This window comes from Liolophura sinensis, chromosome 3 (genome assembly GCF_032854445.1).
Source record: "Liolophura sinensis isolate JHLJ2023 chromosome 3, CUHK_Ljap_v2, whole genome shotgun sequence".
NCBI classification, from domain to species: Eukaryota; Metazoa; Mollusca; class Polyplacophora; order Chitonida; family Chitonidae; genus Liolophura; species Liolophura sinensis.
The window spans coordinates 14,134,922-14,151,856 of NC_088297.1; the positions used below are offsets into that span (position 1 = coordinate 14,134,922).

The window sequence follows — 16,935 nt, forward strand, 5'->3', positions numbered from 1 at the left end:
TGGTTTATTGATGTTTCTTCGTGAGCTATTTTCTGTTTGTTTGGCCGCATACATGGTACCAGCTGGCGTGAAATGATAATAGTCGTGTAGTTTTCTGCCTCTAAGTGAAGGACTGACCACTTTTGTTTCGGCCAGTATGCAGAAGTAGCCTAGTCGTAATTTGTTTGTAATGAAGTCAGAGTACCAGCTAACAAATGAATGAAGAGCAAGGATTAAATACTACCAAGTGAGTGCCGACAATTTTCCTCAAAAGGTTGAGCATATGTCTTAACCTTCACTTATGCAATAACTCACTCGCAAATATAGTAAAACGCCTTATGTCGGACACAAAGTCGGGCCTGTGAATATTTCTTTTCCTTGAGAAAGATTCAAATACGTGATCAAAGGAATGCATTAAACCAACTAGTATGACGAAACTTCAGCAAAATGCGTTCAATACAAAGGGAATATCATCGTCTTTTAAGTAGTTATACACATGGTACTGGCATACCTGTAACCAAGAAAGCCACAGAGAGTAACGGCTGTGAGATCCGTGAAACCATCATCACACACTGTTCCCCAAGAACCACTGTTGAAGACTTCCAAGCGTCCAAACAGATAGTCTGCTGTCTGATCACCGTTGACAAGCCTAAGTGCATAATTTTCTGAAAGTAATAAGCTTAATGATCAGTTTTCGTATATTTCACATCTACATCACCTTTATGATCACCTCTCTGCGTAGAGAAGGAGCATTCGCCAGTTAGACGTCATTAACTGCGACCCTCCTTCATAGGGGAGTTTCGAGATGGAAATCTTTTATCGATGAAGGTAAAAACAGTCCAACTGTGTTGATTTGTAAAAAATGTAAGGCAACCTTTGTTGACATTACTTTACCGATCACCTGCCTCGCCCTTTTTCATAAAAAACAAATGCCACCTCTTTCCTTTAGGACCTTCTCAAATTCACAAACTTTCAGATTCTCAATTTTCTCCATCATTCTTCCACTATAAATTACTTTTATGGAGCTTTTTTCGGACGGCCATGTTATAGTAAATGTGATCAGAAAACAGTGCCTAACATTATGGCAGGCCACATGAGGGAGTTGAACTTTTTCTGTCTTCATCAATAAAAGGGTTCGAACTGGAAACTCACCAATTACATCGATATGAAAATAAATTTATTGACATAAACATTATTTTATTTTAGTCGCAAATCCTGCTGCACCGTCTTCGTACATCATGGGTGAAAACAGTAACAGGAATCTATACGTCGAAACCGACATTCGTATACCGAGTCAATAATAGCCAGGCACATAAACGATGTATAACACAAACCACCAAAGAACTAAGAAAGTATATAAAGCACGTAAAATAAGAAAGGATCGTGCGAAGAGAAGCAGTTTCAGTTTCAGTAATGTTGGAAAGACGCAAGGTACGACTGAGCAAAATCAGTACTCAAATCGTGTACCATCCTAGAATGTCAGTTGTCGATAACAAAATATGTACCTCAGTTGCGCTTTGATTTCAACTGTTCATATATCCAAGCCCCTCGCCCCGGTTAAGCGGAATTAGACACAGTCATGAAGCAGAGTGTCAGGGATTCCGCACGCTCTGTCCACATTTACATACAAATGAATTATGCTAATTGTAAAAGTTAAGAGTGAAGAGTGGAGTGAAGACGTTTGACGGAATAACCGAGACACACAAGTTTCAGCAGTAATAGCTTGTGACCTTGATTGAAACTGTCTCAAAATACACAGGATCTAACAAATGCTACATGGCGAGATAGGCACACGCCATATACAGGACCCTTCCATATATTGCTGTCCAAGTATGGATAATTTACAAAATGTCAAAATTGAAACTATCCCTTTTGTTGTAAAGTCTGCGAGAAAGGAAACCGTTTTGGTCTTTCTACAAATATAGCTCCAGTTAAGATGTATCATCTGGAGAGTCTGTGGTTTCCTTTAAATCCAGCAAAGGTAGGTAAATATCTTTCACAGCCTTTGCTACATATGGATTGTTTAAAGCCAGCAGATCACCAATGTACGGTTTAGTGAATGAGAAAGATCGGATATGGCGAGGATTACCCCTTAATAGTTTCTTCATATAGTCGTATTCATATGAGAACAGGTATAGGTCGACCAAAAGAGCACAATTTGTACCCATCAGAATAGGTATAATCTGGCGATATATGGTTTCCCCGAATTTCACATAGATGATATTAATGAGAAATTCAAGTACCTCAATAAACATGGAAACATCCCATGAATGGTAACCCTTGTACGTAGTGGAACTGATGAAGGCTTTGTTGCCTTTGACGTTAATATAGTGGTGACCGGTTTTATTAAACACCGAAACAATCAGTGACAAAATTCTATCTATTAAATACATGTGAGGAATCGCAGTATGGAGAGTGGAGAAAGGATAAAAATGATGCCAAAATGAGATCAAAAGTGCGAAAAGTTATTTGCAGATATCATCTTTAATATTTTTTTCCGATTGTTTGTTTCATTTACGTACAAGCAGCTATTGGGCCAATACTGAAATCCTGTTTCATGTATGTTTTCAAGTATGTTTGTCATCGCCTATATCTGTAACAACGCTGCTACTGAAATCCTAATTGGACAAGTATGTTTGTCATCACCCATATGTGTAGCAACGCTGCTACTACTGAAATCCTATTTGACCGAGTATGCTTGTCATCACCCATATCTGTAACAACGCTGCTACTGAAATCCTAATTGGCCAAGTATGTTTGTCAACATCCATATCTGTAACAACGCTGCTACTGAAGTCCTATTTGACCAAGTATTTTTGTCAACACCCATATCTGTAACAACGCTGCTACTGAAGTCCTTTTTGACCAAGTATTTTTGTCAACACCCATATCTGTAACAACGCTGCTACTGAAATCCTAATTGGCCAAGTATGTTTGTCATCACCCATATCTGTAACAACGCTGCTACTGAAGTCCTATTTGACCAAGTATTTTTGTCAACACCCATATCTGTAACAACGCTGCTACTGAAGTCATATTTGACCAAGTATTTTTGTCAACACCCATATCTGTAACAACGCTGCTACTGAAGTCCTATTTGACCAAGTATGTTTGTCATCACCCATATCTGTAACAACGCTGCTACTGAAGTCCTATTTGACCAAGTATTTTTGTCAACACCCATATCTGTAACAACGCTGCTACTGAAGTCATATTTGACCAAGTATTTTTGTCAACACCCATATCTGTAACAACGCTGCTACTGAAGTCCTATTTGACCAAGTATGTTTGTCATCCCCCATATCTGTAACAACGCTGCTACCGAAGTCCTTTTTGACCAAGTATGTTTGTCATCACCCATATCTGTAACAACGCTGCTACTGAAGTCCTATTTGACCAATTATGTTTGTCATCGCCTATATCTGTAACAACGCTGCTACTGAAATCCTATTTGACCAAGTATTTTTGTCATCACCCATATCTGTAACAACGCTGCTACTGAAGTCCTATTTGACCAAGTATTTTTGTCAACACCCATATCTGTAACAACGCTGCTACTGAAATCCTAATTGGACAAGTATGTTTGTCATCACCCATATCTGTAACAACGCTGCTACTGAAGTCCTATTTGACCAAGTATTTTTGTCAACACCCATATCTGTAACAACGCTGCTACTGAAGTCCTATTTGACCAAGTATGTTTGTCATCCCCCATATCTGTAACAACGCTGCTACCGAAGTCCTTTTTGACCAAGTATGTTTGTCATCACCCATATCTGTAACAACGCTGGTACTGAAGTCCTATTTGACCAAGTATGTTTGTCATCACCCATATCTGTAACAACGCTGCTACTGAAGTCCTATTTGACCAAGTATTTTTGTCAACATCCATACCTGTAACAACGCTGCTACTGAAGTCCTATTTGACAAAGTATTTTTGTCATCATCCATATCTGTAACAAACGCTGCTACTGACGTCCTATTTGACCAAGTATTTTTGTCAACATCCATATCTGTAACAACGCTGCTACCAAAGTCCTATTTGACCAAGTATTTTTGTCAACATCCATATCTGTAACAACGCTGCTAGCAATCTGCTACGTAATGTTTTTTCTTCACACGTCATTTGTTTTGCACAAACCTTGTTGTCCTGACCAAAATATACATTGGTCCTATGCAACCGCTTTTCATTATTTTATCTTCTGCGTTCCAGTTTGTTTTTTTGTTTTTTTTTTGTTTTGTTTTTTTTGTTTAATTGGTGTTTTACGCCGCACTCAAGAATATTTCACTTATACGACGGTAGCTTCTGCGTTCCATTGTGAGGTTACAGTATAAGAATATTTACAGGCAAATAATGTCACCGGCAATGAAACAAATTACATCTGCAAAAATGCGAGATTGGGAGGCATATAATGCGAGTTGGAAGGAGTATAAATGCGAATTGGACGGCATAAGTGTGTGCTTTTATCAAACAGGCTGTAGCAAAAAAATAATGCTAGTATAATAAACGTGAACCAGTCTGAGAAATTCACCCAGTACTCACCTACTGTAGTAAACTCTGTCGTCCTGGTATTACTGTTGCATATTTGGCTGGGAACACTCGGATTCTCTTCCCCATTTTCGTAACAGGCGTCGTCGATTAAGCATTTTGATGCTGAAGAAACAAACAAGATAACAACAACCAAAAGTATTAAAAATTATTCCTGCAACTCGATGTTTTCATTTCCAGAGTTGCTTGGGGATAGAAATCTACAAGGACTGGATAATTTATTTATTATTTTGATTTATGCCATATACACCAGAATATTTCACTTGTACGACGACGGCCAACATCATGGTGGGAGGAAGCCGGACAGAGCCCATAACAATCCCAGCATGTTGCGAACTGAGTGTTCATGTTGTCTGGATACATGTTTTATTTATTTATTTAATTGGTGTTTTACGCAGTACTCAAGAATATTTCACTTGTACGACGGTAGCCAATATCATGGTGGGGCGAAGCCGGACAGAGCTCACAACAATCCCAGCATGTAGCATGTTCTATTTATTTATTTGATTATATTTATTTGATTATACGACGGCGGACAGCATTATTGCCGGAGGAAACCGGGCATAACCCGGAGGGAAACCCACGACTATCCGCAGGTTGCTGGCAGACCTTTCCACGTACGGCCGGAGAGAAAGCCAGCAAGGATACAAGCTTTAAGTAACCACGAATGTTACATGTGATTTATGGATGATATACCAAAGAGGTCAAGCTACCTATATCGCAGACCTATATGGACATTTTCTATCTTCTTGTTATCACGAATACATGCATGTATGGTTAAATAAAAGATAATAATAGAACAATGTTTCGCTTGACCTCGGTAGTAGTTGGTAGCGGTTATTGGTGACAGTGAATCATAGTGGCAGTCGATATAGCGAGGTCTCAGTGCATGATTTAATAAAGCTGTAGTGCTACTATCGTTGTATCGTGAACCTCATGTCTGTATATAGTGAAGTCAGATCACTCGAGTAACACTTGAACAGCATTATTGCAAAGACCACATCCCCGCATTGGCGTGTTTGCTGTTGATATCTACACAAGTTTAACATCAACCAGCATACACCTAAATAAGAAAGCATATCAAGTACGAAATTAGGAGGGACTCCTAAAGCGCAGAGAATCAGTTTTCAATGATCCCGGAAAGAGTCAAAGAATGTTATGGACGGATCAGTGAATCCAGTATTCAAATCTTTCGCCATATGATGTCAATAATCAAAATATGCTCTTTCATTGCAACTCAAATATCGGCTCAGTTCGTTTACAGCTTTGATGTTCCAATATTTCGATAAAATATTATCTGTCATCTCCGCGTATCCAGAAGACGACAAATACAATGTCAATGCGATCTGCAGATAGAGCACGATGCGTGTAAATTTCAGCTTGGGCGCGTTGATGTTCAACGTTGTATATAAAGGGATAATAGACCTTCAATCCGGACGTCTTAAATACCACTCTACCCCTGCTTCTATCCACCAACATTTCAAAAAATAAAGAAAGAAAAATTAAGGAAATCTTAAAAGAAATGACAGGGCGTGGTGCTGCTTAGTTTGGCTTATATAGATTGTTTCAAGAGCCGATCGTGGCGTGCATTGATTGCACTACGACCACATCCAGTTAGAATGGGGAAATGTAGCAATCAGAGAACACCGTGTACATGAAAATCACTGCGCGAAGTACCTGAACGGAAGTAATTCTGAAAATAATTACAAGACTGTAAATAAACTTAAGCAGTCACACATTTAGACTGTAGGGAAGATGGATGCTAAGTTCCATAGATATATGTTCAGTACTTTAGGAAGAGTTGCATAAAAAGTAATACATGAAAACCACTAAGTCCAAAATGGGCTTAGGTATGCAAATAATTAGCCGATTGCTATTAAAGTAAACTTTAGCATGCACAAGTTCCGATGATAGGCAAGATGACTGGTAAGATTCACTGAAATCGGGATAGTAATTTGGGAGAAGATGGATGGACAAAATCGCGTTTACGGACAGACAGACAGACAAACAGAGAGACAGGGTGAGTCCAATACACTCTATTATAGATAACGGCAATATAGATGATGGTTTAGGGCAAATTTTCATAAAACAAAAACTTACGTAAAAGTGTCCATTCGTGGAGTGACTGTGTCACGTCACAAGTGTAGCACTTGTTATCGTGTATCTCCCCAGGCTCGTGACATTCGCCGTTGATGAAACATTGGTTTTCTGACTATAGAAAAAAAGGTTAAAGTAAAATGAGCGAATTGACGATCTTTCACTTCCTCAAAAAAATAACTTATAACCAGTAGTCAATCAAAAATGCAAAGCTGTAACTTATTCACATAATGTCTGAAAACAGAGTTGCATGTTATGTCTAGAATATCGACAGTCAGTATACACATGTGTAAACCGTGTTTTCTGTGACCACACAGTACACTTCACACACTAGACTGACTTATGTCATAATACACACCAAAATCGGGTTTTCTGTGACCGCACAGTACAGAACAGACACTAGACTGACTTATACCGATGTCATAATACACACCAAAATCCGGTTTTCTGTGACCACACAGTACAGTACAGGCACTAGACTGACTTATATCGATGTCATAATACACACCAAAACCGGGTTCTCTGTGACCACACAGTACAGTACAGACACTAGACTGATTTATATGGATGTCATAACACACCAAAACCGGGTTTTCTGTGACCACACAGTACAGTACAGACACTAGACTGACTTATATCGATGTCATAACACACCAAAACCGGGTTTTCTATGACCACACAGTACAGTACAGACACTAGACTGACTGATATGGATGTCATAACACACCAAAACCGGGTTTTCTGTGACCACACAGTACACTACACACACTAGACTGATTTATATCGATGTCATAACACACCAAAATCGGGTTTTCTGTGACCACACAGTACTGTACAGACACTAGACTGACTTATATCGATGTCATAATACACACCAAAATCCGGTTTTCTGTGACCACACAGTACAGTACAGACACTAGACTGACTTATATCGATGTCATAATACACACCAAAATCCGGTTTTCTGTGACCACACAGTACAGTACAGACACTAGACTGACTTATATGGATGTCACAATACACACCAAAATCCGGTTTTCTGTGACCACACAGTACAGTGCAGACACTAGACTGATTTATATCGATGTCATAACACACAAAAATCGGGTTTTCTGTGACCACACAGTACAGTACAGACACTAGACTGACTTATATCGATGTCATAATACACACCAAAATCCGGTTTTCTGTGACCACACAGTACAGTACAGACACTAGACTGACTTATATCGATGTCATAATACACACCAAAACTGGGTTTTCTGTGACCACACAGTACAGTACAGGCACTAGACTGACTTATATCGATGTCATAACACACCAAAACCGGGTTTTCTGTGACCACACAGTACAGTACAGACACTAGACTGAATTATATGGATGTCATAACACACACCAAAACCGGGTTTTCTGTGACCACACAGTACAGTACAGACACTAGACTGACTGATATGGATGTCATAATACACACTAAAACCGGGTTTTCTTTGGCTACACAGTACAGTACTGTTACCAGACTGTTTATTCTAGATATCGTTATACTCATTAGAGCCTGGTTCTCAGTGTATGTGGACACATGATACACAGTAGGTGTTGTAACGTATATTCTTTGTGTGTGCCATTGCATAAGCAGTGTTTTCACAGCGCTTTCAAGGATAAAGTGTGATGTTAACGTGATCATGTGATACACAAAGATACTGTGTTGATGTGTAAAATACTGGCTGTGCCGGTCTAGTGGTATGATTATCTACTCTACATAACAGTCTCGCTTAGATATTTCTTAAATATACTTGGGTACTCACCTGCCAGGCACAAGACGGGGTGCTCGCGGTCTCACAGGACACACAGCTAAAGTCATAAACCAGGTAAACTGCTTCTGATCCGAAGGTGATATTGTCGTTGCTCACAGATACAAGCCAGCCAGGTACCATCCTCTCAGCAAGTACTTGCATGCTTCTCTCGGGAAGTGGGCATGCCACTCGGATGCAGTCGACATAACCGCCAGGCACAAAGGAGATTGAATCAACGATCAAAAAGGTTGCGCTGCCTCTCTGGTGATAAAGAACAGAAGTAGAAGTGTAGCAATGCGTAATGCGTGCGGTATTTATTTATTTATTTGATTGGTATTTTACGCCGTACTCCAGAATATTTCACTTATACGACGGCGGCCAACATAATGGTGGGTGTAAACCGGGCACAGCCCGGGAGAAACCCACTACCATCCGCAGGCTGCGGCAGACCTTCCCATTTACGGCCGGAGAGAAAGCCAGCATGAGCTGGACTTGAACTCACAGCGACCACATTGGTGAAAGGCTTCTTTTTTTTTTCTTTTTTTTTTTTTTTGATTGGTGTTTTACGCCGTACTCAAGAATATTTCACTTATACGACGGCGGCCAGCATTATGGTGGGTCGAAACCGGGCAGAGCCCGGGGGAAACCCACGACCATCCGCAGGTTGCTGGCAGACCTTCCCACATACGGCCGGAGAGAAAGCCAGCATGAGCTGGACTTGAACTCACAGCGACCGCATTGGTGAGAGACTCCTGGGTCATTACGCTGCGCTAGCGAGCTTAACCAACTGAGCCACGGAGGCCCCGAGAGGCTTCTGGGTCATTACGCTGCGCTAGTGCGCTAACCGACTGAGCCACAGATGGTCCCAAATGTGTGCAGTGCAGGTCGTTAATTGTTTAACAATGTAATCAATTGTTTAAGCATCAATTTATCATTCCGAGCGTTTGTACAGCTATCAAGTCTTTGCTGTTTTACGGTTCAAAATTCTAGACCGGATATGGTAACAATTTTGAACGGTCAAATACAATCCTAGTTTTGGAAAATGAGTACGAAAATAATACTCTTAAAAAAAAGAGTTAGAAAGACACCGGGAATCCATTCCAAATCTGTCAGTGGGGTGGGGGGTAACTATATGGCTAAGTGGTTACCGTGCTAACGCAGAACACTAACTCAAGAGCCTGTCCCTTAAGAGCGAACTCATGCATGCTGGCTTCCTTTTCGGTCGTACTGTACGTCAGAAGGTCTGCCATTAACCCGTGGACGGTGGTGGGTTTCCCCCGCCTCACGTCCGGTTTCCTCCCTTAATAATGCTGACCGCCGTCGTATATTTCAAGTATTCTTCAGTATGACGTAAAACATCAGTAACTCAATACTCTCAGCTATCACTGCTTTTGACGTAGGCCTACGTAGGGTAATCCTTATGTCAGTGATTGTCATAGAATTATGAACTAATAAGAAAAATGAATCGATATGTTCTAATGCCTGCAAATAATCAACAGAATCCATTAATTATCTCTGGGAGCCTTTGCCTTTTAGAGGCAGTTTACTCCCGAAAGCAAAACCTCTATTTCATAAAAAATGATAACAGCACAGAGAGTAAAACCAGAGCAGTGACGATAGTGTGATAGTTGGCATGTGTTCACAACTAACCGGCGAAATATGGCCTCTTGTTAATTTATCTCAGTCAGGGTTCATTCTAATTGCACATGTGAATGATTAAGTATTAGCAAGTTCTACAACCCCTGGCATGCTGGCTTCTCCATAATTAGGTGACACAAACAGTGACGTTAATTGCAATATGAAATATGCCTTTGGTCAAAATGCTGTTGTGCCCTGCGTGGCCGAGGGAGTTAGCGTGCCAGCACAGCGCAATGACCCAGGAGTCTCTCACCAGTGTGGTCGTTGTTTATTTATACAGGAATACAATGTAAAAGACTATGGCGTAGGGAATAAAATCCAGAACAGCAAAGACAGTGTGGTGGTTGGCAAATGGTCACACGTGACCGATGAAATACGGCCTCCTAACCGTTGAGAATGCCGTACCCCCAATGCGCATTTAAATACCATTTTAAAACCATTTGCGACACTGTCGTCGCTGATCTGGTTATTCTAACTGTTCTTGTAAATGCTTCAATTACACGCCCCCTAGGACAGTCTTTTTTTTGGACAGGGTGGGGGGGGGGGGGGGGGGGGGTGCTATCACTCGATTTGTTTCACATTGTGGAATTCCCTTATCGTGTTAAGATCCAGTTCAGCCGTCAGTGATTGCACGCATGACCGACAGGGCATTCGAGCGGTACGGCACGCAGTAAAATATCCCAGGGCGTCGTAGAAGACATGGTTCGAAAAAAGTACGGATAAATCATATTTTATCCATTCTTGGATAAAGGCTAAAGCATAAGTACAGCATAAAAGAGTCCAATCTCTGTGGTATGGAAAACATTTCAGAAGTGAAGATCATATGTTTAAGCATAAAAAGATAATGTCAAGCAAGATGCAATAAGTTTCCATAAGCTTACTTTGAGGTAAAATATTTCCATTTTTAATATAGTGCATTTTGCAGTCACATTATTCTGTGTCTAATAATGGTAATATTTGTTTATTTATCAGATTGTTTAATGACATACTCAAGAACCGTAACAAGTGCCTATTTTACTCAAGGTAAAAAGAGCCAAGGTAATAAAACGTTAGTATCTTTTTATGCTTATATATTAACACGTTCATTTTGTTTCTTTCTTTCTTTATTTATTTATTTGAATGGCGTTTTATGTCGTACTCAAGAATATTTCACTTTCCACCAGTGACCAGCACTATGATGGGAGGTAATCGGGTAGGGCACTTACACGTTAATGTAAACCTAAATAAAAACACGTTTAATACATGAAAAGCATTGTACAGGGAGATACAAATATGTAGAAAAACATTTAGCTCATAACTTGTGCCAAACCTATAATAACCTATAATAAATTTCAATTTTACCCAGATTAGAATAGGATTTATTTTTTGTCGCCGTAGTTCCATGGCACCACTACTGTATTCCTGTATAGAAAAAAAAACATATCAAACTAGCGGACTTTCAGGAGTTGTTACCGACCCCGGAAGCACAGTTGGTAGAGCGTCCGCTTCGTGAGCGGCAGGTCCAGGGTGAGTCCTGGGTTTGTGCATTTTATTATAAAAGTTACTGGTCTGAAATCACTTAAAAAAGACAAATATGCTTGAAACTTTCGCTCCAGGCGCCTATAACCATAGAACAAAACGAAGAAGGAATTAAGTCATTTTCACTGCTTTTGGAGCTTTGTTGCCAATGAAAGGCCAACTGCGCACGCGTGGCACTTTCTGCTTCTAGCGTTTGTTGAGGACCACTTGTCTTCTCTAAACATGGTGTACATATCAATGCGTGATGTATGGAAAATTTCGTCAGCAACTTGCCAAACGTCGGTAAAAGAGTTTACTCCGGGAACTCATGCTTCCTCAGTCCATGAAACTAATTCTATAGGTCAAAAAACATTCAGTAAATGTATTTATTTATTTGATTGGTGTTTTACGCCGTAACAAATACATTTAGTGCTCATCTCAAGGCAATACTAACTCACCCTAGGACTGCTAACCTTGTTGGTCAGGCCATGTTTACGTGAGGAATTTAATGAATATTAATGAATTCATTATATATTGGTGTTTTTGGTGTTTTACTCCATACTCAAGAATAGTGTATTTGTACGACCACCACCACCACCATAATGATGTAAGGAAAAACGGATTATTGATATTACAGTATGCATACATGGGAATTGACGAGGAAATTAAATAAATTTGCGAAGAAAATTAAACAAACATATGGAAACATAACATGCATTAGATGTTGGACAAAGTTTTGCACTGACATGACTCCAATGGATAAGCTGAAATACATGCCTTCTTTGAGATTACTGAATGTCTGCTTGTAACGGAATATCGAAGCATTCCCGTCAACTCACGACCAAAGTATGTACATGTATGTATGCTAGGGCTTTTACGTCGAACTTAACAGCTTTCCAGTCATATGACGACGAGGAGCCGATGGGCGCGTGTACATATACTGCGTCGTCTTGTGGCAGGGCAAGTCCATGCCGCTAAAGTCCTGCCGCCACTATTGTATCATGCCAAAGACACCAGACATGACATCCCACCCAGTTACATTATACTGACACTGGGTTAACCAGTTCTGTTTTCTTGTTCTAACCTCTCAGTACCGAGCGTCAGGCGAGAGAGCAAGACTTTTTAAAGTATTTGGTCTGACAACCAATAACAGAAAACGGTTGTGTCTGACTGACCTTAAGCAGTGCGTGACCGTAATCAACTGCCCAGGGCATTACACAAATGACGTGTCCGATATATCACATAATGGCTGGATGGGCGTAGGTTAGGGGTCCCGAACCCCACTGACCTGTACTGATATGTTCTGAAGACAACAGCAATTAACGTTGTAGAATGCAGAATGACTCAGTTTAATGATGCGTAGCGGGCAGTGCGAAACAAAACCCGAAACAACCTCGTGAAATCTGCCGAATCCAGCCAGGTATGTCGGACTTCCACAACCTTTATGGAAATAGATTAGTACCTGTTTGAATATATAACTGTACAATTTGGTCAGTTAAAGACGAGTTTGCCTCTTCATACGTCTAATAGTTAGAGCGTAGGGCTTGGAGTCGGGAGCTAGGGGGTCAAACCCGGGTCGGGTCATATCATGTTTGGTGTCTTCGGCATGGTACTTCAGTGGCAGCAGCACTTTGGTGGCGTGGACTATCCCTGCCACAAGAAGACATCGTATATGTTCACACGCATACAGCATCCTCGTAGATGGATATGGTCTGGTTAGTCACCCGCAAAAGGGTTTATGGGCCGAAGCGAAGCTAACGACCATGTACCTTGCTATTTCATGGCAACTGAACTGTCCATTTACAATAAATTGGCCCAAAGTGTCCTTCATTTTTGTCACATTGTACTGAATTTCTCTTGTATATTTGATTGGGAGTTCGTGGCCATTTGTAGACGTAAGCCTTGCAGACGACATGGTGTTTCAAGACGAGGGCTTTCAGGGAAGATAGCTGTCAAACAATGATGACAATGACGTCATTCGTTGTCTACAGCAAAACTGGATACGAAAAACAGTCAAATGATGTTAAAGGACAAGACATCATCTGCGTAAATATATTTCATTGGAAAGCACGATACTCAAGCTTTCTAAAAAGTATCATACTTCATTATTTTAATGACATTTCACCGAATAACTTGTGAAACAAATTGACAATACTGCACAAACGGCGGATGTGAATCGAGGCATCCGTCTTAAGTTATCAGACATGTTACATTGCGCGGCCTAAATTGTGACGTACCCTTTGCTCATTCACTCAATGAAGCGAGATACAAGAACACAGGACTACTGCATTTGAGATAGTTTACAACGATTTAGTTACACGTAGCCAAAGGGCCCTTTTATGGACCACCACAGTTCTAAAATAAGTTAATTTACAAGCCGTGTAATATTCAACGACGGTATCACAAATTTTGTCGGACACAAGCATACCGTCTCGGCCCAAACCGCATTCATCTCCTCAGAAGATCCTGTAGGCCTACTTAGTCACTCTGTTCAAATTATGCAAATACGTTTTCGTTTTTGTCGTTCATTTTAGCATTTTGTCGGCAGTTTCTAAATAACAAATTTTCTAAATATATATGGACATATGACATATATGGACATATCACTGACAGTATATTCGAACTCGTATATGCACCTCACCCTGTGGATAGCCGCAACGCTTTGACTTTTTATGGATACATATATATACTGCCATATGCACCTCAGCCTGTGTGTATATATATATATATATATATATATATATATATATATATATATATATATATATATATATATATATATATATATATATATATATATATATATATATATATATATATATACACAAGCTGAGGTGCATATGGCAGTCTCTCCCTCTCTCCCTCTCTCTAGTCATGCGTGAAAATTCCATTTTTCAGACAAAACCAGGTTTTTGCGTCTGTTCAGATAACGCACGTCTTACCAATAGCTCGCGGAATTTGCACACAAGGTTGCTGCTGTTGATGACAGCTTGTCCTTCGCCCACTAGTACCACCGGAAGCGAACAATTACCGGCACCCGTGTCGCAGACACCTCCATTGCCAGCAGATATAGCATCAGGTGTTAGGGCAGGGTCCCCACACGTCCGTCCTTGTAAACAGAAAACCAAAAACAACGGAGTGATACCAGTTTGAACGTCAAAGTTAGGTAGAGTGACGTGCATCAAGGTATTGTGCGGCGTTAACGAAAACGGCGAAAGTTACGCAAAAAATTATGAAAAAATCGTGAGTGTTGAAGCTTATTCCTTATAACTTCTGTTTTGTGCATAATTTCAATTGTCAGGAATGTTTGGAAATGACGTCATCGATATAGTCTGAACGCAAGGCCCTAATTTAAAAGAAGAAAGCTGCGAAGCTTGTGCCTTGAGGAAAACCCACTTCACACTGAAACTGCCCGTCGAGCCATTGTTCATGTCTTGAAAAAAAGGTGTTCTCCCATGCCACGTGAAATAATTTTTTAATCCCATATAAAAGCCTCATCTAGACAAAAAATCGGTGTACTTATGAAGAAACATTGCACAAGAATGTGTATATATCAACAATCTGTTCACTTAGATATACAGCTGGGAACAAAATGAACGTAAAGGACTACGACAAACCTTGTAGAGCAATGACGGCGGTCTGAGAGTTGACACCCGTCACTCGTAAGAAGAGAAATATGAACGGAAGTTTTCTTCTCTATTTAATTCATTTATTTATTTGATTGGTGTTTTACGCCGTACTCAAGAATCTTTCACTTTTACTACGGCGGCCAGCATTATGGTGAGAGGAAACCAGACAGAGCCCGAGAAAAACCCACGAACATCAGCAGGTTGCTGCCAGAACTGTCTTCTCTGTTCAATGAACTCAATTACAATTTGTAACATCCAGCTGGAGAATAGTTACTCATGCAATGACTGACAAGACATGCACTTCAGCTTAAGTGCTTGCGCTGTTCAACTTAAAAAGTGCTTATGAGAAAAACTGCAACACTACGAACTTTAAAAATGTAATTTGACAATAATAATTTCATAGAAAGTTTGTTGTCTGAGAAGCTGGACGTATGTTAAGAAGTTAAGAAGTTTCTAAAGGAAAGAGGTGTCATTTGTGCCTCTGGAACAGAGTGAGACACGTGATAGGTAATTTAACGTAAAAGGGTTTCCTAACCCTTTCCATAAGCCACGTGAGACAGTAGAACTGTTTTTACCTTTGACGACAAATGAGTTCGAACTTGTCACATGGTACAGTAGGATGCTTTTTTACCTTCCACGATAAAAGAGTACGAACTCGAAACCCATGGCACCTGTTTCATCCGTTATAATAATGCGAAATCTCTCTTCTCAAAACGAACGCTGTTCTCAACATAAATGTTCTATCTTCAAATTGTACACACATACATACTTAGATATACATAAATACACACACCTACATAAATTAATTTACATGGCGTTCCATTCCATGAAATTATTTGCGCCAAGGTAAAACAAAGGGTTTCAGGGATTCAAACAATGATGTGTTCGAAGAGAAATATTTCCAAGATGCTGCGACTTAAAATCTGTGGATCCCACATAAATAATTCCCAACAGTTTTGAAAACTAAACCTTCGTTTTTCGGTGCATAAACTATACTTCTTAGAGATGGGTTAACGATTCCAACTTCTACACCCGTGGACACGAATCAGTCTGATAACATGCAAATCTCGCTCCAAATCGTCATGTGGTATTACATGAATTACAAGCCATATAGCTGTCAGAATTGGAAAATTGTTTTCAGTGTGATAAAATAATAAAATTTAGTACTACTCAGCTTTACTCTTGACATTTTTACCCTATACACCTAGGCAGACAAAGGTCTTAAGCGCGCATGCAGATAACAAGACATAAGTAATGCATTAGAGAATATTTTAGAAGTAAGCCATGATGGATGTTAAGAAAGAGAGGGGACTGTCTTCCTTAATATGCGTATTAGCTCATTTGTAAAATACTCTCCCTAGTTTCTGGGTATCCTTACCGGTGATATCATAACCGTTCACAAACTTGGTCGATATTGTGAGAATACCCACGAACCAGCATATCGTCGACATGGTAGCTCTGGCTGTGATATTCCTGACAGATCGACCGTTAAGTGAGACCCGTAAGAGACTGTATAATGATTTTGTGTTGGACTAGATGCGATAAAATCACCCAGGATAAGGGTCACTGCTTTCATCTGGAGAACTCTAATATGACCTGTTTGTTTCGGATTGAATAGGGACTGAATATTCGTCTGTGTTGTAATTAAGATGTCCATGCTTCAACCCAACAATGGCAGTGAAATTTGATTTATTTATTTCATTATAAATTTACAACTCACTTAAGAATATTTCACGTATATGACTGCGACCAGCAT

The 16,935-nt window shown here is 40.0% G+C and overlaps 1 protein-coding gene across 1 annotated transcript in view; it reads right to left on the reverse strand.

Moving 5' to 3' along the window:
- LOC135463391 (deleted in malignant brain tumors 1 protein-like) overlaps window positions 1–16,630 on the reverse strand; it is an 80,632-nt gene extending 64,002 nt beyond the window's left edge. Inside the window, exons 1-5 of the mRNA XM_064740650.1 lie at window positions 16,558–16,630; window positions 14,582–14,659; window positions 13,072–13,200; window positions 4,523–4,633; window positions 491–644 (exon numbers count right to left, since the gene is read on the reverse strand). Coding sequence (XP_064596720.1) covers window positions 491–644; window positions 4,523–4,633; window positions 13,072–13,200; window positions 14,582–14,659; window positions 16,558–16,630 — 545 coding nt within the window. The remainder of the gene's footprint in view (window positions 1–490; window positions 645–4,522; window positions 4,634–13,071; window positions 13,201–14,581; window positions 14,660–16,557) is intronic.
- Window positions 16,631–16,935: the final 305 nt, after the last annotated feature.